General features: G+C 35.1%; 1 protein-coding gene across 1 annotated transcript in view; it reads left to right on the top strand.

Moving 5' to 3' along the window:
* Positions 1-23,941, top strand: part of TXLNB (taxilin beta) — a 78,661-nt gene that overhangs the window by 12,136 nt on the left and 42,584 nt on the right. The window contains exons 2-3 of the mRNA XM_074187705.1: positions 6,812-7,276; positions 21,618-21,709. Of these exons, the coding sequence (XP_074043806.1) occupies positions 6,826-7,276; positions 21,618-21,709 (543 nt within the window). The 5' untranslated portion in view covers positions 6,812-6,825. The remainder of the gene's footprint in view (positions 1-6,811; positions 7,277-21,617; positions 21,710-23,941) is intronic.

Raw genomic sequence — 23,941 nt, 5'->3', positions numbered from 1 at the left:
GACAACTTGTTTGGTTATTGCACTATTGATGGGCATGTCCCAGTTCCTTCAATAATTCTTTCATGGAATAGATTTTAATCCCTTCACTATTCTGGTGCCTAGAAGTAAACACAATATTTCAGATGGTCAGAGCAGAGTACAGTGAGACTATCAATTCCCAATTCTTGGAAGTTATGTTTTTCTTAAAGTAGTCTGAAAATAAATTTGATTTTCTGGTTGCCATATCACATATTGACTCCTATTGAGTTTGTAATACGTTGAAACCCCAAAATGGCTTTTTCTTTAATTTTCTCTAACCATGTCTCTCTCACAAAAAGTTTTACTACAAATACTTTAGCAGATATGAAGCCTTTCTTTTTCTCACTGAATTCCTTGAGATATATGTCTTACAATGGAATCTCTGGGTCAGTAGTTAGACATTTTGTATTCCAAATTCCAAATTGCTTTCCAGAATAATTATACTACTTCACAGATCCATCAAAACATTAATGTTCTTGTCTTTCCACAACTCCTCCAACATCGATTCTTTCCATCTTTTGTCATTGTTGTACATGAGAATTCAGAAATAGAACAACAGAGCCACACAGGAATAATAGTTTATAAAACTTTTATTACTCACAAGAGGAAAAGAACAAATATGAACAGGGAATAGTGATCAGGGAATAAGTGTGGGGCTCCCATTGCTTTCTGCCAAGGTTAACACATAGTGAGTGACTCCCTGACATGAATCCTTACATTGGATTTCATACTGATGTCAAAAGCACATACCCCACTAGGCTCAAAATTATGTAGATTTTTATATAGAGTCAGCTGGCACCAAGAGAAGACTGCCAGGGCTATCCATAGAGGAAGATAGCAGAATAATTGGGACCAGTAAAATGAGGGTATTTTCTAAATTGTCCAATAAGTATTGAAGAATTAGGGAAAGGGACAGGTAACACTTATAATTATACCATCTAGCAAGAGACTAGGGGAGGTAATACCTGGTCTCAAGGTTTATTACTCCTACCATGCTTATATTCTAGGAATGAGGGCCATGCCAATCAAACTAGTTTTCACCAGTCCCTTGAATGTGGCGAGGTTAAAAACTCAGGGTTTTTTTAAATTTTTATTTCTATTATTAATGATCTGGAGAATTCTTTCATATGGTTGTTAATCACTTGCAATTCCTCTTTTGAGAAGTGATTTTTTTCTTGTTGAAGCCTTGTTGGCTTTGTGCAATCACTCCTTCCCTTTATAGTTGTTAAGCAACCATCTCTTTAATAATCTTTTCTGGGATTTTCCAGGCATCAACATCAAGCTGTTTGGTCTACAGCGGGCAGAATCTTTTCACTTCCCTGTTTTGAAAATGGAAGCAACATTTTATCTTCTCTAATCCTATACTACTATTTCCATGATCAATCTGTCAAATATTATTTTTGGTTTGGGGGTATTAGCTCTTTTACTAATCAATTACCTTATTATTAATATTAGTTATTTTGTTATTTAATGTTTACTTGGAACAGTTGACTTCACTTCATCAAAGGCAGCTAGGTATTCTCTTCTTCATTCCTTGTTGATATTAGGTATCAACTCCTTTTTAGCCATTTTTGTTCTGTTCTTTCTATTCCAAAAGTCCTTTTTGGCAAAGAAAATGATAGTAGAGTAAGAATTAAGTTTTTCTGTAAGATTTTTACCAGTAAGGCCTGAATTCATGGTAGAATTAGTATTCCTGACACCACTTTTATAGAACTATACAGTGAACTTTTCTATCCATCTTCTACTACCTGTCCAAAGTGAATGTCTTCTCAAAATCTAATTTAGATACTAGGTTGTTGATAATAAGGAGACAGAGGCCAGTGAATCACTTGAGTTTAGAAAGCCTTAACTATAGTGGTCTAAGGTCCATCAGATGTCTACACTAAGTCTGGAACCAATATGATAACCCCTTGAGAGTATGAGGAAGGGGGTGAGGTGTGTAGGGATCAGGTTGTCTAAAGAGGAGAAAACTAGCTCCTGAATATAACCCTCCTCTCTAGTTCCCACTCATACCTCTTTCTTGGAGAGCCATTTTTTGAAATAGGTTTTAAGAAGAGGGAGAAACAGACTGGCCAATATAACCAGAAAGGATAATGATCATTGTTGGAAGGGTTGTCGGAGATCTGGGACATTAATACATTGTTGGTGGGTTGGTGGAGCTGTGAACTCGTCCAACCTTTCTGGAGAGAAATTTGGAACTACACCCAAAGGGCAACAAAAATGTGCATACCCTTTGATCCAGCAATACCACTACTGGGTCTATACCCTGAAGAGATGATGAAAAAGAGTAAAAATATCACTTATACAAAAATATTTATAGCAGCCTTTTGTGGTGGCAAAGACTTGGAAATCAAGTAAATGTCCTTCAATTGGGGAATGGCTTAGCAAACTGTGGTATATGTATATCATGGAACACTATTGTTCTATTAGAAACCAGGAGGGATGGGAATTAAGGGAAGCCTGGAGGGATTTGCATGGACTGATGCTGATGAGATGAGCAGAACCAGAAAAACACTGTACATCCTAACAGCAACATGGGAGTGATGATCAACCTTGAAGGACTTGCTCATTCCATCAGTGCAACATTCAGGGACAATATGGTGCTTTCTGTGATGGGGAATACCATCTGTATCCAGAGAGGGAATTGTGGAGTTTGAACAAAGACCAAGGATTATTCTTTAATTTAGGAAAAAAACTGATATCTTATTGTCTGATCTTGCTATCTCTTGTACTTTATGTTTCCTCCTTTAAGGATATGATTTCTCTCTCATCACATTCAATTTGGATCAGTGTATATCATTTGAACAAAGTAAAGACTGGCAAATTGCCTTCTGTGGGGGGGGGAGAAGTAAAATTAGGGGAAAAATTACAACTCAAAATAAATAAAATCTAAAAATAAAAGAAGAGGGAGAAAAAAAGCAGATCGGCCAAGTTAATCATACATCAACCAAGTTTGACAGTATATGAAATGTTGTCCATCTCTTGACTCCTACATTTTTCATTGAAGGTAGAGTTATCTCTACCTTTCGTTATTATGCTAGATTAATTATATCATTAGTTAAATAAACATAACTAACAGAAGAATAAGTGTCCCAGAGCACAGACATGGAGAGAGTCCTCCTCATCTTTTGAATCCTAATTCTTCCTCCAATCATTATTCATCAGATGCAAAGCAGAGGTTAGAACTCTTTTTGTTTCCCTTAGGTTTTTTCCAAGGCCATGGAGTTAAGTGGCTTGCCCAAGGCCACACAGCTAGGTAATAAGTGTCTGAGGATGGATTTGAACTCAGGTACTCCTGACTCCAGGGCTGGTGCTCTATCCACTGCACCACCTAGCCACCTGGAATTCTCCCTTTCTTAGTGTGAGTGCATCTGTAATAGGACAGTCCTTTGCATCCCAATCTCCCCAACCACTACCCCCCCATTTTCTACTCTGATCTTCCACTACATTTGTCAGAAGCAAAAATCTGACTAGTTAAACAAGAGTGCAGTTTGTATCTCAGGAGATGGCCCTTTTGAGTTCCTGTGACTGACAAAGTCAACATCCTTTATCCATCTTGTTGATAAGCCTCTCCTTAGATGATTATAAAGTTTATTACTGGATCTATCTAAACTCAAAGCCCTTTCAGATTCATAGGAACTGCCAGAATTTTCACTCCATTAGCATTCCCTTCAACTACCCAGGGCCAACACTGTTCTGAACTAAGGAGTAACTGAAGGAGAATGTCCACAAAAATATAACTGCCCTTCATTTTCTAGAAACACACAATAATGCATTTATAAATCTATCCCCTGCTATAACCCATTCATAAATTTACACTTGACAAAGCTGGAATTCACAGAGATTAAAGCAACTTGGTCAAAGTTACATTGTTATAGATTGACAAATGTGGGACTTGAATCCAGGACTTCTGACTCTGTATAGTGAACTCATTATACCACATCCCCTCAGCTCAAAAAAGTTCTCTTCCCCTACTAAGTTTGGTAACAACTTTGAAAGTGCTTAAGACTCCACATTTTCATTTTAACATATAAAGATTGTTTTGTTCAAGAAAATTATTCTTAAATTGAAAAATAGAGAATTACTTCTTAGTCTCTTTTGCTGGCTCTTCATTCAGGTTATGCCCTCTGACCATAGGTGTCCTTTAGGGTTCTGTCCTGAACCCTCTTCTCTTCTCCTATACACTTGATGATCTCATCAGTTCTCACATATATAACCATCATCTCTATGCTGTTGATACTTTAATGTACCAATTTTGCCCCAACTCTCAGCTAAACTTCAGTGTCACATATTCCCAAACCTTTCAGAGATCTCAAATTGGATTTCTGTAAATATCTGAAACATTCTGAATTCAAACTGAATTCATTATCTTTTCCATCATACTCTACCTCCTTCCTATCTTCCCTATTACTATAGAGAGCAACACCATCTTCCCAATTTCTCAGGCTGAGCACTGAAAGTCATTCTTCATTCCTTACTAGCTCATCCCTCCTATTTCCAATCTGTGGCCAAAGTCTTGAGATTTCACCTTTGCAACATCTCTCTCCTCTAACACTACCATCACTCTGTAGGTCTGTGTTCCAGAAGTCTCTCTTCACTATGTCATCCTCCCTTCAGCCAGGAAAGTGATTTTCCTAAATTGCAATATTCCCCTCATCTCCATAAACTCCTGTCTCCTCTAGGTTTCCTGTGTCCTCTAGGATCAAATACAAACTCCTATATTTGGCACTGAAAGGAAACTTTCCAGTCTTCTTACACCTTATTCCCTAACACATTTTTTAACCCAATAGCAAAGATCTCCCTCTTCAAATCCATCTATGGGCTTCCCCGGTTTCCTTTCAGTCTCAACTAAAATTCCATCTTTTATAGGAAGTTTTTCCCAATCCTTCTTAAATCTAATGTTTCCCTCTGTTAATTATTCCTCATTTATCTTGTATGTATGTTTGTTTATGTGTTGTCTCCTAACTTAGATTGTAAGTTCCTTGAAGGCAGGAGTCTTTAGCTTCTTTTTTTATCCCAAGGTCTTGGCACACTATCTGGCTTATATTAGACACTTAAATAAATTGATTGATTGATTGATTGATCTTAAATTCTTTGTTTTGGGGACAGATGTGTTCAAAGTACATTCCGATACTTCCACTAATATCCTCCCATACTTTTTGAGACCTTTGGATTTGACTCTATTATTAACTTTTTCTTCATTATAGATATCAATAAAAAAATAAATCAGGCCCTAATTTGTAGCATTTAAACAATATTTTCAAGATGTAAATGCTTACACTAAAAATTTAACAATTGGCTCTTGCAAGCTATTCAAACTTCCAAAATGCTCTTGAGTGGCCAAAGCTGCAATATTTTCATATAAACATTTTTACTTCATCTCTTCTTTCAACATTTGTGTTGGAACAAAATATCATAAAATAGCATTGATAAAATATGACAAATATTATTATTGTTATTTTATTATTGACTTTCATGCTAGTTAGACCAATTAAATCATAGAATTTTAGAGCAAAAAGAAATCTTAGGCAAGTAAAGGAAATACTTTCTGTGAAAGGGTTTCCTACCAGTTAAATATACTTTATGTAAGTTACTATTATGGTTTAATTCAACACCCTTGATGTATCTATGGAAACTGAGGCTCAGAGTGGATTAATTAGTAACTTGCCCAAGGTCATACAGCTAGTATTAGAGCTGGGACTAAGACTAAGGCTTTCTGCCCTGCCCAGAGTTCTTTCTACTATACCACAGATGGTTATTTTGATAGATACTTATGTCCAGCTCTGAGATTTTATAATTCTGCTTCTAAATATTATACTATCCAAATAGTGATCATTTAAAAATTATATGCTGCCTGATATAAACAATGATTTTAGTTCCACATTTGTTTTTATGTGTAATATTGCCATTGGAAAAATTTTCTCCAATTATAATTGTGATATTAATAAAATTTATACAATATGAAAAATATATATAATTTGGGGTAGGAGTTATTTACAGAGCTGTTTTCCCAGGTTATGAACCTAAGCTATCTATATAAGAAAATAGGTGCCCTAAGGTAAAACTGCTCAGTCTGATTCACCCTGAGTCATGATGATCTTTGTTCATAATCAAAGAGACCAAGATATCAGGGAGGTGATGTCATGACAAGCACATGAACTGAATTTGAATAAAGGAGTGCTGTGCTAAGTCACCAATCTCACTTTTTCTTCTGGAGCCATGGGTGCAGTGGCCAGATTTGAATCAGGACAACTAAAGTTGGTCCTTGGATTCAAGGCAACCAAGCATGGAGAGAAACCAACACACAGATTTTTCTGCTGGACAGTAGCCACCCCCTGTGCAGTGACTTACCCAAGGTCTTACAACTAGTAAGTGTCTGAGACCATATTTGAACTCAGATCCTCCTGACTTCAGAGACAACTCTCTACCTACTGCACCTTCTAGCTGTCCCTAACTATGAACATGGGAAAAAACAGATTGTAATTATACTTTCAATTTCCATAATAGAAATTATGGGCCGGGGCGGGGGGAGAAGAAGTTAAGGGAGGAAGGGAAAAGAGAAGGGAGGGAGAAATTCCTATGTTGATAAGAAAGGAAAAATGACTTTGAAAAAAACATTCTATGCATTTCAGTTCTAATAATAGATGTTTATGAACATGAGTCCTATTTAGACAATAAGTCTGTAATAACCATCTGTTTTGGATATGTGTGATAAATCCATTCAAAATAAGCATTGCTCTATCCCATTCATGTACAATTTACTTACATTAAACCTCATTATGTTTGACTCTAGGTACTAGACCAAGCATGGAGAGTAACCAATACACAGATTTGTCTGCTGGACAGCAGTCACCCCCTTCTGCAGAGAGTAACACTTCATCATTACCTCATCAAAATGGCCTGGACAAACATGTTGGGCAGAATCTGGAGCCCAAGTCTCAAGTACCTGAGAAAGAAGTGAGTGTTGCCCCTGAAAATATGGGGAGTGATATTTCAGAAGAGCTCAATCGACAGCTGGAAGACATTATTAAGACCTATGGGTCTGCCTCCAGCCTAGTGGGGAAAGAGAGCAGTGTGAAAGATAAGGAGAAGTCTGAGAAGACAGAACCTTTCAACCATGAGGAAGGAGAATATGAAGATGCAAATGATGACAGTGAAAAAGAACCAGTAGCTGCTGGAGAATGCCCCACGTCTATAGTCAAGGAGCCTTTCAACAACAAGGAACAAAAACTGGAAAAGAAAATTCTAAAAGGACTAGGCAAGTAATGGTATAATTAACATGGGGTCCTTCTTTATTTTTGATCATGAGTAGCAACAACAGTAACAACTAACATTTATTTAACTTTAACATTTTCAAAGTACTATTTTATACACACACACACACACACACACACACACACACACACACACACACAAATAAATCTCATTGGATTCACATAACAGCCTTGAGAGGTAAGTATTATTATTATCGTCAGATGAAGAATATGTCTGTGAGAGGTGAAGATACATGCCCCACAGGTAGTACATGTCCAAGACAAGAATCTAACTCAGGTTTTATTGATTTCAAGTCTAGTGCTCTTTCCATGATACTGTTTCTTCTTTGGATCTTCACAAAATCTCACAATCAGTTATAGACATGACTCATCCCAGGTAATACCACTGTGTGGACAGTTATATCTACACCAAAAATTCAATTCATTTCAACAAACATTACTATCTACCATGAATGAACAATGCCTTGTGCTGGGCCCTGGGGATATAAAGGCAAAAGCAAGATATTCTCTACTCTCCTGGGGAGGGTGGAGGAAGAAGATACAGTATGAACAGAAATAAGTAAAACACAAAGTATAGAAAAAAATTGATTGTGTAAAGTACTTATAGGAGGTAGAAAGTGCTGATGAGTAGAGATATCAGAAAAGATTTCACAAAGGGGACCATGAACTTTGATGAAACATAGTTATGAGAAAGAAGAGGGATTGTATTCAAGACATTTAAGAGATGATCAAGTCGGTGGGGAGTCAGAGGGCAGGAAAGGTAAGTACAAGGAAAAAGGAAAAAGTCAGTCTGACTAGAACAGAGACTAAGGACAAGGAAAGTAATATGAAATAGAACAGAAAGGGTAGAAGAAACATAATGTAAAAGATTTTTGGATGTCAAGTTAAAGAGTTTATATTTTATTTTAGAGGCAATCAAGATCCACTAAGGTTTTTGAGTGTAGAGGATAGTCTATATAATCTGTGTTTTAGGAAAATCAAGTTGACAGATATTGGGGGATATATTGGACAAAGAAGAATTTGGAGGTAGGAAGAACAATTAGGAGGTCATTGCAGTAGTCTAGGTAAGATGTGTTAAAGACCTGTACTAAAAGAGAAGAGAGATCATGTGAGCAGGGGGTGGGTATAAAACATGTAAAGGAGGCAGAATTACATATGTGGAATATGAGATGAAAGAGATGAAAGAATCAAGGATAATCTTGAGGTCCAAAACCTGAATGATTTGGAAGAATGGTGATGTTCTCAAGAGAAAAAGAAAAAGATCAGTTTGAGGAATTGTTGCATTCTGATGGAAAGACTACTATGTTTGGAGTTAGGACCTGAGTAATATAAATTATGTAAACTTAAATAATTCATTTGCCCTATCTGAGTCTCATCTTTCCTCATCAGTCATTTATTTATATGGGTTTTAAGGTATTTTTTCAGCTCTAAGACCCATGATCTAGTTTGAAAAAGATTTACAGAGGGAATTAAGATGAACTAAATTCCATTTAGTAAAATCTCTTTTCTTTTAGCTCTTGGTATGGTCAGAATTTAATATTATCATGAATACTGAAAAGCTAAAAAATAAAAAGACAAACTGGGTTCGAATATGAGAATAGGATTGATTTAGGTTGCTTGGATGGAATGAGAGAGGAGTGACATTTTAGGCAAGATTCAGTAATGGCCCAGAGACAGGAACTCATATGTTATATTTGAGGAATAGTGAACAAATAATCTGGCTACATGAAAGGGTTCATAATACAGTTGGAGGTGAAAAACTTTTATCCTTCTGTAGAAGTTTGGATTTCATAGACAATGGTTCATGGTGGAAGTTTCTGAGCAGGGAAATGATCTGATAATAATTTGAAATTTAGTAGTAATGTAGAATGGATAAGTATATTAAAACCTCCTTGAGGTCAGGGAATTATTTTAGTAACTTGCTTAATCAGGTTTGTTGAATGAATGACTGCCTAACAAAATGATTATAATAGAGATGTTAAGAGGAAAATGCTACTTATAAAGGTTCTCTCCAATACATAAAATAACTTCATTTGACCATGAGGTTTCTTCTTCTATAAAAATCAATTTGCAGACTATTACAATAATCTAGACATGTAGTAAATTTATGGACAAAAAAGCAAAATTGATCATTTATAGGAAAAAAATATTTTTTACAAGCATTCATTTACAATAACACCAAGGAAAAAAGAGCTTGATCATATAATTATTAATTTTTAAAGTATGAATTGCAAACACAATTATCTTGAAATATTTTTTGATGTTTTTAAAAAAGGAACCTAGAGACACATTTGGGTAATAGAACATAATTTAATTTTATGAGATGTCCAATCCTGTTCTTCGACAACAGCCCCAAAGCACACTAAATATTAGTTTTCCATCATGTATATAAAACAGAAAAATTTTAGGATCAGAAAGGATGGAACAAGAAGTAAAAGGAAGCTATTGGGATGACCAGAATCTATTAACTTTTCAACCAAATAATAGTGACACCCCAGGCAAAGTCCTTTAATCTGATAGCTTCACTTTGTTTATTAATCCATTGGGATTCAAGAGCAGATCATATTAGATAAAGGTGAAAGTAATTCTACACTGTCATGGAAAATCACCGTGGAACAACACCACCAGTTAACAGTGTAAGAAAGGCTAAATAACTTATTAAAGTAACTATGCCTCAGCACAGTTGATCCAGCCCATGTAAGAGATTAGGATTAAAATAATTGAGATAAGATCTAAAAAAAGAAAAAAATCCAACAGGTTCAAAAGTTCAAGGTTGAATTCAAGATTCTTTTGGTGTGATTGGCAGAGATTCAAAAATTACTCTAGCATTTGTTCACCCCAAGGAAGATTCCACAGCTGCTTTCTTCTTTCTCCCCCACTCTCTAAAGCAAACCAGAATAGTAAAGGCTCCCCTATCTACGCCTGCTACTTTTTTTTTTTTTTTTTTGCAAGGCAAACGGGGTTAAGTGGCTTGCCCAGGACCACACAGCTAGGTAATTATTAAGTGTCTGAGACCAGATTTGAACCCAGGTACTACTGACTCCAGGGCCAGTGCTTTATCCACTACGCCATCTAGCCGCCCCTGCCTGCTACTTTTAAAAGGACATAGTGGTACCATTAGCAAAACCTTATCCTAGAGGAATGACTTCAGCAATCCCTGATTTAGAAAACTAGAACTTTGGTGTTGAAACTACAAAATTTAGGTCTCAAAATTTGATTATGTTTACTTTTGCAAAATGAAGCTGGAAAAATTGTGTTGGCAGTGGGGAAAAAGGAGGAGGAAGAAAAAGGGAAAGAACAATGGTTGATTCTTAGTTTGATTTTCTCCTTTTCTGTTCATTTTTATTGCTCATCTTCACCAGTCTTCCAATTTCCAAATTGTTAGAATGATTTATAATGAGAAAATTCATCTAGCTTCATTTTGCCATAAGTCACGAGGCACATGGTTTTAGTTATATGTGATCTTTTAAGAAAGGTGTTGTGAGTGGGAAAAACCTGGATTCAAATTGAGCCCCTGATATTCTGTACCTGTGACAAGTGAGTTACTTAAAGTTCTAAGCTTCGGTTTCATCTTCATTATCACTTAGTAGTTGTGATCCAAAACCGTAAGTAAATAATAAAGTACTTTATAAGCTTTAAAGCAGATTGTGTTAGTACACTTTTCCCATCCCACCTACTCTCTTTAGATTTGCAAATAAGTATTTACTTATTTATTTATCTACTACTTTCTGTGCCTACTTTTAGTTCCTTACCCTGCCAGACAGACTCCAAGGGAGTCTGAGAAGCAGAATAATAAAATTAAAAGCTCACATTTGCAAAGGGTTGTTAAGATTTACAAAGAACTTTCCTCACAATTATTTCAGGAGGTTGGCTGCAGGTGTTATGATCTCCATCTGAAAGATGCGGAAACTGAGGCTTGAGGTGGGAAAGAGACTACTCTGGGGGTAACACAAGGAAATGTGTGGGCCAGTATTAGAAGCTAGTGCTCTTTTGACTCTAAGCTTAAGACAAAAGTCCCTTCCCTCAAAAAGCTTTCAGTTTAACTGAAAAAACAAGATTAACTCTTATAAACCAACAGTGAACAATATAAGTTATATATAGATATATATTACATATTACATTTTATATTATCTATAACTTATAATATATTACTTATATTGTTCACATATATATTACTCATATTGCATCATGAATATATATATATATATATATGTATATATATATATATATATATATATGTCTGTTTTATGATACAAATTATAAGCCCTCTGAGATGATCAGAGAGACATCAATGAAGCCTGGCCTGAACTAGTCAAAGTCAGGCCTCAAACTATCTGGAACAGTCTTGATGGTCTCCCTCACTCTCTAAAATCATATTTATTCTCTCCTCTGTTCTGGCAAAAGAGTGGACCAATACAGAAGTGTCTTAAATAGCATGTTTCTTCTTTTATTCCTATTTTCCCCTTTAAAAAAAAGACATATTTTTCTTTGTTTCTTCTCTCCCCTCTCTCTCCTCAAAACTAGAATTTTCAAGATTTTTAATAGAGCTTTTCTTTGTAGTTCCAACCCTTAATTTTCAGGAATCTAAACACATCTGCCCAATCACTTTTTTCCTGTTCTTTAGCTAAATTTAGTGCCAAAGCAAATGGTTTGGTGAAATGAAAAGAATCCTGACTAGAAGTAAGAAGATCTAGATTTTAGCCCCAGCTGCAACACTAATTAGCTGTGTAATCTTGAATACATCATTTTTTCATGGATCTTAGTTTCTTTATCAGTAAAATCAAACAGAGAAAACTGTCTCCAAAATTCTAATTCTTAAAAAATTAATTGGAAAGTAGAATAAATTAATTTAATTAAATAAATAATACTTTAATAATTTTATAAATAAAAATTAATTTAATTAATTAAATTATATTATGTAGGCATTGTGAGATATTAGATAGAGAACTAGCCTCAGATTCAAGAAAATCTAGATTCTCCCCTGACATCTACTGTTTGGGCAACAGAATAAGCAATACAGTATGTCTTAATCTCAAATTGAATGAGGTTTCTTTTATTCCTATTTCCCTTTTATTAAAAATAAAAGGTGCATTTTTTCTTAGTGTCTTCTCTCCCCTCCCCTGCTTCTCAAAACTAGAATTTTCAAAATTTTTAATAGATTTTTTTCTTTGCAGCTCCAGCCACTAATTATCAAGAAACTAAAGGCATCTACACAATCACTTTTTTTTCCCCTGCTTCTCTGGTTCAATTTAGTGGGAAAGCATATGGTTTGGTGAATTAAGAAGAATCCTAGAGTGAAAATAAGAAGACCTAGCTTTTAGTTTTGGCTGAAACACTAATTAGCTGTGTAATCTTGAATACATCACTTCTTTCTAGACTTAGTTTCTTTATCCATAAAATGAGGCTGTTAGCGAAGATTGTCTCCAAAATTCCAATTCTTAAAAAATTAATTAGATAGTAGGATTAAAAAAAATATTATTTAGGCATTGTGGGATAGGACATAGAGCACTGACATCACACTCAAGAAAACCTGAATTTTCCTCTAATACCTGAAAAAGTCATTTGACTTCTTAGTAACCCACTCACTGGGTTTCAAGTGTGACTGAGATGAACTTTTTTTTTTTTTAGGTTTTTGCAAGGCAAATGGGGTTAAGTGGCTTGCCCAAGGCCACACAGCTAGGTAATTATTAAATGTCTGAGACCGGATTTGAACCCAGGTACTCCTGACTCCAGGGCTGGTGCTTTATCCACCACACTACCTAGCCTAGCCGCCCCAAGATGAACTTAAAAAAATATTTTGCTAATTATTTCAATTAATTAATTATCTTCATAATTCAATGTGTTTTATTTTATGCATTTAACAATATTATTCTGAAGAATCCACAGGCTTTACAATATTGTTAAGGGTGTTCAAGGTACAAAAAAGAGAACTCCTGCTCTAAGATTATCAATTGCAGAGCAATTAATCATCATTGGTAAAGTTTCCTGAGTTTTTGCTATTCCAGGGAAAATGTATATATAGACCAAAATCCAATATAAAGATCATTAAATCAATAAAAACATTTAAAAAAGAATATAAACTATGGGACACAACATTTTCAAATGTAGATTATAATTAATAAAGGCTAAAAGCATGTTTGTATAGTTTCAGTCCGATAGAAAATTTTTAAGTCAACTCCAATCATAAAATCCTTTAAAACTAAATCATAATCTAATAAAATATAAATAAAAATGAATTTAATCATAACATTCTATAAAATACATAACTTTTAAAATCAAGGAAAAATCAACATCAAAAAAGTTTTAAAGTACTAAATATCTAAAGTTTTTTCTCAACTGTTCTTAGGAGGGTTAAAAGGATGCACAGTAAGACCCATGAAAAGCTATAAGAATCTTAGGCCTATCTAGTTTAACCCTTCATTTTACAGGTGAGAAAATTAGTGCTAAAGAGGTGGGGATTGGGGTGGGGCAAGGAGACAAGAAGGGAAGGAATGAAGAGAAAAGCAAATTTATAAGATTTGGTAAAGCTAAATAAAGAATCTCTGCACTTGTTATGAATAATCATTCTCAGGCTAGAAGTTTAAACAGCTCCCAGACCACTTGTGTACAGCTGGTTTGCTCATCTTAATTTAAGATTTTTTTTCTTTGATGTAAAAATAATCTCTTAATATTCCACAGCTCCCTCAGACTACATCTGCGCAGTCCCCACAGCCATATGTGGGCCGTTGTTATTCTTGCCGCGCAGGTGGCTGTGCTCCCTTTTATACTCACTATATAAACTGAACATTTCACAGTATGGGGACCATATGCCCACCACATGCCTTACCAAGACTGAACACAAAAGAGACGCAGATTTCCTTTGAATGACACTTTGGGGAGAATTCAGTTAGTACTCTCCTTTTAAGCAATTCCCTGCATAAAAGTAGGTTTTCCCTTTTGTGTCCGTCCCTCTGTTTCCTAAACTACCCTCACTTCCCCTTTGCTGTAATTATAGCCTTTCTCGAAAGACAGACAAGTCCCTTTGTCTGATCACCCTGGGCCACAATAATCCCACATAACATCCCAGTGCCAGGGAAACCTGAAGCAGCATAAACAACACAAACTCTTTCCCCTAGCGAAGTCATATCCTCTACACCCACCCTCTGTCTGGCTGTGCCTTCATAGCTTTCTGTTGTTGATGTTCAGAAAGATCAGCCCCAGATCTTTATTTTTAAAGAGTGGATTGGTGCATCTAAATATTAGATTTCAAAACTAAGGAAAGAATTTGACTGATATATGAAGGAAGGGGAAAAAATTACAATCACTTTAGCATTTGCAATGCACCAAAAGGGAAATTACTGATTTTTGATAACTGACACCTGGGAAGTTATACAGTCATCCAGTTCAGTGCAAACTAATATATTCTAACAAGCAATAATTTACCTAGTAAGTGCTAAGCAAGTCACTGGAGAAAGGAGGAAAACGGCATAGTCTCTGATCTCAAGGATCTTACCTTCTACCAAGGGGATTTGAATGTAAATAGATCAGTAAATAAATCATCATTTGTGGAAAGAAAAACTGAGAAGACTTCCTATGGGAGAAAACACAAAAGCTGAGCCTTGAAAGAAGCTAGAGGTTCTAAGAAATAAAGATGAGGGGGAATACTTCTCAAGTACAGGGGGACAGCCTGTGCATTGTCAAGAAGACTGGAATTAACACATTGACTTGGGGAAACAAAAGTAGGACTATTGGCAGGAGAGTAAAGTAATGTGAAAATGTAGAAAGGTAGGAAGTAAGGAAATAAGCACTTTACTACCTGCTAGCCACTGTGCCAAGCTATGACCACTTATCTCATTTAATTATTACAGTGTAGATTGGTAAAAGATAGGAAAATGGTAGTAAAACGTGGGAGTATAGTAGTATAATATAAGAGTTTAGGAGGAGGAAGGATCAGTTTGTATGTTTTAAGAAAGAAGACTATGTGGTACCTGTTTTTCAACAAATGGATGTATTGAGTAAGCACTTAATTGGAGTATAGTTTTAATGAAGATAAAGGTTTGAGAAGGAAGGGGTCACAGGATTTATCTAGTCCAACCTCCTTGTTTTACACATGAGGAGGGAAACCTGACTTGGGCTGATAAGGTAGAATTTGAATTCAGATCCTCTGAATTGAAGTCCTGTGAGCTTTCTACTGTGTAGTGCTACTTTTGTTTTTCATTGCCTTGCAGTAAAAACAGGTAGGTGGTTCAGTGGGAAGAGTGCTTCACCTGGAGGCAGGAAGATCTGAGTTCAAATGTGGCCTCTTACACTAACTAGCTGTGTGACCCTGGGCAAGTCACTTAACTCTGTTTCCTCTTCCACTAAATGAGATGGAGCAGGAAATGAAAAACTTACTCTAGTTTCCTTGCCAAGAAAAACCCATTGACAATCCACAGGGTCATAAAGACTTAGACATATTTGAATAATCCAACAGCACCAACATGGTCATAAGGAACTTTTTCATTCAAGGCCTGTATAATCATGGTAAAGGAAATTATCTCTGAGGAATTCTACAATTTTTAATTCTAACAATTTGTCTAAAGTACTAAGAAATTAAGGGGTTTGCCCTGGGTCACATGTTAAGGAGAAAGGAAAGAAAGAAGCATTTATTAAGCCAAATTAGTGTACTTAGTACTTTCCTGATGTTATCTCATTTCATCCTCACAATAACCCTGGAAGGTAAGTGTTTATCTTATTCCTATTTTACAGCTGAGGAAACTGAGGCAAAGAAAGGTTAAGTAACATGTCTATTGCTCACATAGCTAGTAGGTGTCTAAACCCAGATCTTCTTTTCTCTAAGGTCAGATATCTACTACTATTCTGTTTTTCTGGTCATAATATTATTATCATTGTTTTTAACAGCTGTAGCAGTAGCAGCAAGTACTAATAATTTGCATTTATGTAACACCTTCAAAGTTTGCAATTTATTTCAGATATCTTGCAAATGTACATTTTGCTTATAAATAGGAACAGAGTAAGACAAAGTATATGGTTCAACCCAAGTACATCCTCATTATCAGAAAAAAAAAACACTCCAAGGAGAAGGTCTAAAAATGATGAGCCAATAGTGCATTGGAAGTAATCAAAAGAGCTACTTTTTAAATCTATGTAACTTTGGGCAAATGACTTTACTTCTCTGAGGCTCAGGTATTTGAGGAGATTGTATTAAATAATCTCTAATGCTCCTTCTGGCTCTGCATTCTATAATTCTATGAATTGACTTACCTCAAAGAAAAATACAATTGATTTTTTTTAAAGGAATTCAAGTTTTTTGCTTCTACAAAAATGGGACTCAGATGGTATTGAAAAATTCAGATAAACTTAGTGGTTCTGCCACTTTTTCTTGACTTTTAGTAATTGGTAAATTTTTCTTTTAAAAAAATCTTTTATTTTTATTTTGTCTTGTTTTTTAATTCATAAACATCTATTTTTCTTTCTCTTTCAGAAAAACCAAACCCTTGTAATAAATATGTGTAGTCGAGCAAAACAAGTTCTAGCATTAGTCATGTCCAAAAATGTATGTCTCTTTGTGCATCTTCAGTCCTTCACATCTTTCAGGTCATAGGTAACATGTTTCATCATAAATCTTCTAGAATCATGGTTGGTCAATTAAACAGAGAACTTATGTCTTCAAACTTGTTTGTCTTCACAGTGTTTTTGTTATTGTATAAATTATTTTTCTGGTTCTGGTCACTTTACTCTGTGGTAATTTATACATGTCTTTCCAAATTTCTCTGAAACTCCCTTTTTTTCCCATCAGCACACTTATTTGTACTTGTCTTTCAGTCGTTTTTTAGTTCTCAAATTCTTCATGACCCAATTGACACTTTCCTGGCAAAGAAACCAGAATGGTTTACCATTTCCTTCTCCAGTTCATTTTATAATTGAGGAAACTAAGGCAAACAGGGTCAGGTGACCCAGGGTCACAAAGTTAATAAGAGGATGAAGCCAGATTTGGGTATATTAGTATTCCATAATTTATATATATCATAGTTTCTTCAATCGATGGGAATTCCCTTACTTTCTAGTTTTGTGCCACTATAAAAACAAAAAACAAACCAAAAAAATGTCTACTATAAATATCTTTGTACATATGGGTCCTTTTCCTCTTCCACTTATTTCTTTGGGGTATAGACCTAATAGGGTTTCAATGGGACAAAAAAATACGAACAGTTCACTAATTTTTTCAGATTTTTTATTTGTATAAGGGTTGAAGAAGATCATCTCTAAGGTCCTGCCATCTGTAACTTTCTCTAATTCTGTGATTTATCTTTGCAGGAAAGCAAAATGGAAAGGTTAGGTATAGTTAAGGACAAACTGGGTATGACAAAGAATCTAATGTTTTAAAGCAAATTTTCCTAAGGAAAGTTTGTCCTATGAGACAATGTGGTACAGATGGAGGTAGAGAAAGATATAGTGGAAACAATGGTGGATTTGGAACCAAAGGCACTGAATTCAAGTCCCACCTTTAACATTACTAGTTTTGACACCATGGACTAATGTCACCTCTCTGTGCTTTAGTTTCCTGATCTGCAAAAATTAAAGGTTTTTATTTAAATCTAAGTTCCCTTTTGGCTCAGACTTTATGGTTAACAAAGAATATATCTTGACACCCAAAAACTATTATCTGGATCTTTCTATTTCACTAATGGGGGAATTTCACTTTGTGGGAAAAAATTCCTAATGAATCAATATTATAACCAACTTCTACCTGATTTTTAAAAAGATATATCAAGTAAATAATATAGTTTCCCTAGTCTGCTTCACTGAGCATAGAGAGTCAAAAGCAAAGTTGGACATTAGGAATGGAGATCCAAGACAAAAGCTGAATTCTGAAAGGCAATGGGCATAGGGTGAAGTCTTAAGAATAAATGAGGAGATCCATCTCAGACAATAATTACCCAACTGTGAGACCTTGGGTAAATCACTTAACCCCATTGCCTTGCAAAAAACAAAAAACAAACAAAATGAACAAATGAGGAAGAAGGAAGGAATATTCTTTTATCCCCTATATTAAAGAATTAGAATCATAGAATGAAAGAGTTGGAATAGACCTCAGAGGCCTTGCAGTTCAATCCTTATGTGACCATGAATCTCCACTACCACACTAATTAACTTCTCTAGCTTTCCTCAATATATAGTTCAAAGCCTACCTTCTGTAGGAAGCTTTTCCTGGTCTTCTCATCCCCTAAACCCACATTGAGAGCCTTCTCTCTGTGATTAACTTACATTTACCCTGTATATATGTTATATGTCTTCTTTTTTAGATGTTGTCTCACTATTGATAGCAGAACTTCTTGAGGACAGTCTTTTGTATTTATATATTTCAGGGCTTAGCATGGTACCAGACACAGTTGATTAGCCAACCTGTCTACTGATAATTCAACATCTAGTCTCCAAATCCCACCATCTCCCCAGAGAGTCCATTTTACTTTTGTGCTATTCTAATCGTTAGAAAGATTTTCCACACAGAAAGTCAAATCAAATCTTCTCTGCATAATCTACTCATTGTTCTTAATTGTGCCCTCTGAGACTCAGCAAAAAAGTCTGATATTCCACTATGGAGCAAGAAACAGACCAACTAATGGAAGAGTTTTGTTTTATTTTGTCTTTTTAACAAGAGGAGAAAAAGGATTGTCAGCTATGGTCCTAGAGAAGTCATAAACTGATCCTAGAAAGAATATAGGAAGGTAAAAGACAGGCATTAATGGATTTTTCCAGCAATATGTTGTTAAATTTAGCCAGCTCTTCAAAATGTAGGACACATTTTTAAGTATGATCTACATTTTTAATATTCTCTCCATCACTTTCTTAAGACAATAAAATAATACATTAAGTTCTGATTTAACAATTGCTCTTGCCAATACAGAGAGTTGAATTGAGTGCATCCCTGATTTATAATATGCAAAACTAGAAAGAGTGGATTAGAACCCAGAAAAGTGCAATCTGGGAACTTGCTCAAGATAGGGATGAGATAAAGGAGAGCTCCAGGTTTTCTTCTGGAATGATTGTCCAGTCCTATTCACTAGTATACTAAAGGTCGTAGGGACCTAGGGAAGACAATCTATGTTTTTACCTAATATCCTTTACTTTGTGTTTCAGAAATAAGATCTTTTCATCATTGTCCTGGTTAAATTTGATGCCTTCCTGACAAAAATCAACCAATCAACAAATATTTATTGAAACCAACTCCATGCTTAGTAATGATGGCTATGCCAGTCACCCCCATATCAACTATGCCCCCAAGTCAATAAAAGAAACTGTTTCTAGATATTATAACCCAGAATTTTTAATATTTCAAAAATATTTTAATTGTTCAAAGTATAGTAAGGCATATCCTATTAAGACAAATAATGAGACAAATTCTAAAATGAGTGATGAGAATACACAAGGAACTCATAGACCAAATTTGATTTTTAAAAGATAATATACTGAAAATAGCAAAAAGAGAGGTGGTAGCTGGAAATGAATATAGAAGTGTATAAGAATTCTGTAAGAATGCCATTTTATAAGAATATCACCGAGAACACAAAACTCAGGATAACCAGAGGTTTGAATATTCTAAAGGCAACAAAAAGAGATCTGGGAGTAAAAAATGAAAATCAAAGAAGGATAGGACCATTTGAGAGAAACAGATAATAATAGAAAAAGAAAAGGTATGACTAATTTTTTTAATGCTTTTAAATTCTCTTTCAGGGAGAATAATCTTTGTATTTTAAAGGACATTTTAAATATGGCTATTTACAAGTCAAAATCCAAGAAAAGTAGAGAAATATAAATCTGTTGGGCTCCAGAGGGCAGAACTAAGAACCCAAGCAATACATTATTAGAGAGAGCACATAACTGCCATTTTCAATTTCACATCACAATACTCATATGAGCCATACATAGTAGTCCAGGATACTGAAAGATCTTCCACTGATGATTAATGAGTTAGCATTTACTCCCATCCTAACAAAGTCTAGGACTCTCTCTCTCTCTCTCTCTCAAGTTTCTGTCTGATTTAGGATTAGAAAATCCTAATCACTCTGGTTTAATTTTTGATGATCCAAGTGAAGCATTTTAGAATCATTTTCAAGGACTGTCCTTTCAACAAACAGCCAAAGGCGATCTAAGTTTGAACTCCCCCTTCCCCTTTCTCAACTCTGAGATCCTTTCTAGTCTCCCATTAAAACAAATAGGAATAGGGAGAAAAAAAGGACAAAAATTCTAGATAGTCCTGCCCCCAAATACTTTGTTCCAGATTCCTTCTTTTATTGTATATATGGCTTGCAAAAAGCTTTGAGTTTTCTTTGTGAGTTGATTTTTTTAACCCAAATTAGTGTACTTTACTACATTTACTTTTAAATTTCATCTAATTATTTATAGGTTACTTCCCTCTTGAGTTTCTAGATCCTGATTCTGTAATTTTCTATTTATTTTTTTGTATGCACTAATCAAGTCAAGTCAACAAATATTTACTAAGGACTCTGTTACTAACAGAGTGCCAGACTCTTTATTTATCCCTGGGGATTTAAAGAAAGGAAAATAGTCCCTCCTCTCAAGGAGTTCACAATTTATTGGAAGAGGCAACATGAAAACAGGTTATCCTAGAAATACTCCATTGTATTTTAATGCCACTTTGCCTTTAAAAAAATGGAATACCTTTATGATTCCTTCCCCTATTTTTAGGGATTCAAGTTATATTCTGAAGAAGTCTATATTCAGACCAATTTAATCCATAGCCATTGAAGTTAACACAGTATTTTTTCCTAATTCCATGAAGATCACACCAAAAAAAAATGATTACTAGAATACATGGGACAGTCAGGAGAGCACTGGCTGTGGAGGTGAAGAATGGGCATTTAAATTCTACCTCTGATACTTTACTATGTGATCTTGGTCAAGCCACTTAAGATCCATGGGTCTCAGTTTCTTCAACTATAAAATGATAGGATTTGACTAGATGGCCTCTGAAGTCCCTTCTGACTCTATCTAGATCAATGGTAATTCCAGAAGTGAGAGGGGATTAGGATTAAATTTTAAATTGGAAATGAACAATTAAATGGGATCATGAGGTGCATTAAATAAGTCAGTTAAGAAATATGGAATAAATACCTACTACTTTCAAGGTTTTGTAATTAAGAAAACTGAATATGAAAAGTTCATTCTTAGAGTTTCCATGGTCTCTTGTTCTCTAGTCCTTATTCATTCATATATTAAGGGGGAAAATGCATTAAGAGCCTACTAGGTATAGAGAATTCTATGTTTAGTGTTGATTTATTCCAGTTTGCTTTCTAAAAATATATATTTTTTGCCTTTTCTAAGGCAAAGAAGCTACCCTGTTGATGCAAAATCTGAACAAACTGCCAACAGCTGAAGAAAAACTTGAAGTTTTATTCAAGAAGTATGCTGAATTGGTGAGTATGTCTTTTGCTAACCTCCCTGTGAAACAAAGATTATTTAATATAATAATTATGAATCAATTTAATAGTTATATAATTTAATATTTTTAAATTAGTCAAATAATTAAGCTAATCATTTCTTGATTTAACAATTCATTGAATTTTGCTTTTGTCTGTTTTTTTATACACTTGTGATTTCATCTGTATGGAGAAATCTTTGTGTGGAAACTCCTTCCATGAAGATTGTCAATTATTCTAAAATTTAAGGCTTTGATTGCTTAGGACATTAAGGGGGTAAGGGACTGGCCATGAATACACCATGTAAGTGTCAGAGTCAAGAATCCAGGTCTTCCTCACTCTAAGGCAGGTTTTCTTTCTATAAATTACTCTGTATTTCTTCTTTATTTAAATTGGGGCAGGGGGGAGTCCAGGGAAACATAAGGCCTTGTGTGCCAAGTAGGAAAAAGACTGTAGTTTTAGTGTCAGAGGGCCTGAATTTGAATTTTGGCTCTTCTACTTGCAAGCTGTGTGACTTTTGGGCAAGTCATATCATTTCTCTGGGCCTCAGTTTTTCCATTAGTAAAACAGACAAGGTGAATTTTTTTTGGGGGGGGGAGATTTCCCAATTCAGAAGTCCTAAGATCCTCCTGGAGAGTAATTCCTCCCACTTTGGTTCATTTGACTGGAGGTCAATAAATCAAAGGCAAAAATAAGAGATAAAAACTTTAAATGGTATCAGCTGATGGGAAAAGATAGGTAGATAGATAGACAGATAGATAGACAGACAGACAGATATTGTAGCTGGATAGATAATGTGTGATTTTACATAGCCTTAGGGAAATATTATAGGAGGCAAAAGGGGTCTACCTGTGAGACCACTTGGTCACTTTGCTTGTTTGGGAGATTAAAAAATAGGGACAGGATATCAAATGATTTGGGATGAAAAGAATATCCTAACCTTGAGATTGTATTCTTAACTTTTTATTAGATTGTCTTTGATATTGCCAAAGATCTGATTATTCTTTGGATGTTTCCTATAATTAAACTCATCACACCATCTTGGTGGGGCAGAAGATACAGGAAATCAATCTCTAGTCAATCTCATAAGAATATCCAGGTGGAATATGAGGTCCCCAAGATAGTGGAAGCCTCTTCAAGATAGAGACTGTAGACTTAATGACTAAAATACCATCTGAGGGTCTGTCTGTCTTTTTATATACCCTTGTAAGCTTCCTTTCTTTGAACTCCCTTTTTTTCCTGTAGAGAAACTACTTTCCCCAAACTCAAAGCACACAGGGTTTATCCATTTCCTCCACAAACTTTAAAGACCATACCAATTCTCAAGCCTTTTAGCCTTTATTTTAAATAATCTGTACACCTTCAGTTGGTCAGTCACCCATAGCCAAAGGGCACATGCATTTTCTCAAATTTATGACTCAGATCACAGCTGCAATCCCAAAACAGCTATCACTCTATTGTAGTCAGACAACTCATTTTCAGTTTCATTTCTGGTTGTGTTTTTTTTTTGTTTGCTTAATTCTTCCTACTTTTTATGTGTTGAAGAGGCAAAGACAAGAGAATAAGGCCTACATGTCTGCACAATACTATAATTGCCCATACTGATCAGGCAGGCTGACAACATGCTACTAGCAGCCAACTGCAGCCATCGCCACTATTATGACTGCCTTCCTGACTTTTTTGCTCAAAAGTAATTTTTCACTTAAAAACATTAATCTGATGAGTAACAAGATTGTATATGTATAACCTGTATAAGATTACTTGCTATTTTAGGATGGGAGGGAGAAAACAACAGGAAAATGAATGTTGAAAATTAACTTTACAGGTAATTGGAAAAATAAATAATTAAAATTTAAATAAAAAAACACAACATATTATTCATGGGCTTCACCAAATTGTTGAAGAGATTCATGGCACAAAAAAGGTTTAAAATCCCTGATCTAGCACAGCTCCCTTTTTGAAGGATGAATAAGTTAATGGGGGAATAGGGGAGAAGAATAAGGAACTTCTAGTAAAGAAACTTCCTCTACCTATGCAGATCTGCAACTAGTCTGCAAATTATGATCTTATAAAGCTATCTGGTGCCTGAGAAGTTAACTGATTTGCCCAGGGTCATATAGCCCATTTTCATCAGAAGTAGGATTTTTTTTTTTAGGCTTTTGCAAGGCAAATGGTGTTAAGTGGCTTGTCCAAGGCCATACAGCTAGGTAATTATTAAATATCTGAGGC

This window comes from Macrotis lagotis, chromosome 5 (genome assembly GCF_037893015.1).
Source record: "Macrotis lagotis isolate mMagLag1 chromosome 5, bilby.v1.9.chrom.fasta, whole genome shotgun sequence".
Classification (NCBI taxonomy): Eukaryota; Metazoa; Chordata; class Mammalia; order Peramelemorphia; family Peramelidae; genus Macrotis; species Macrotis lagotis.
This window is presented reverse-complemented; position numbering and strand designations above follow the sequence as displayed.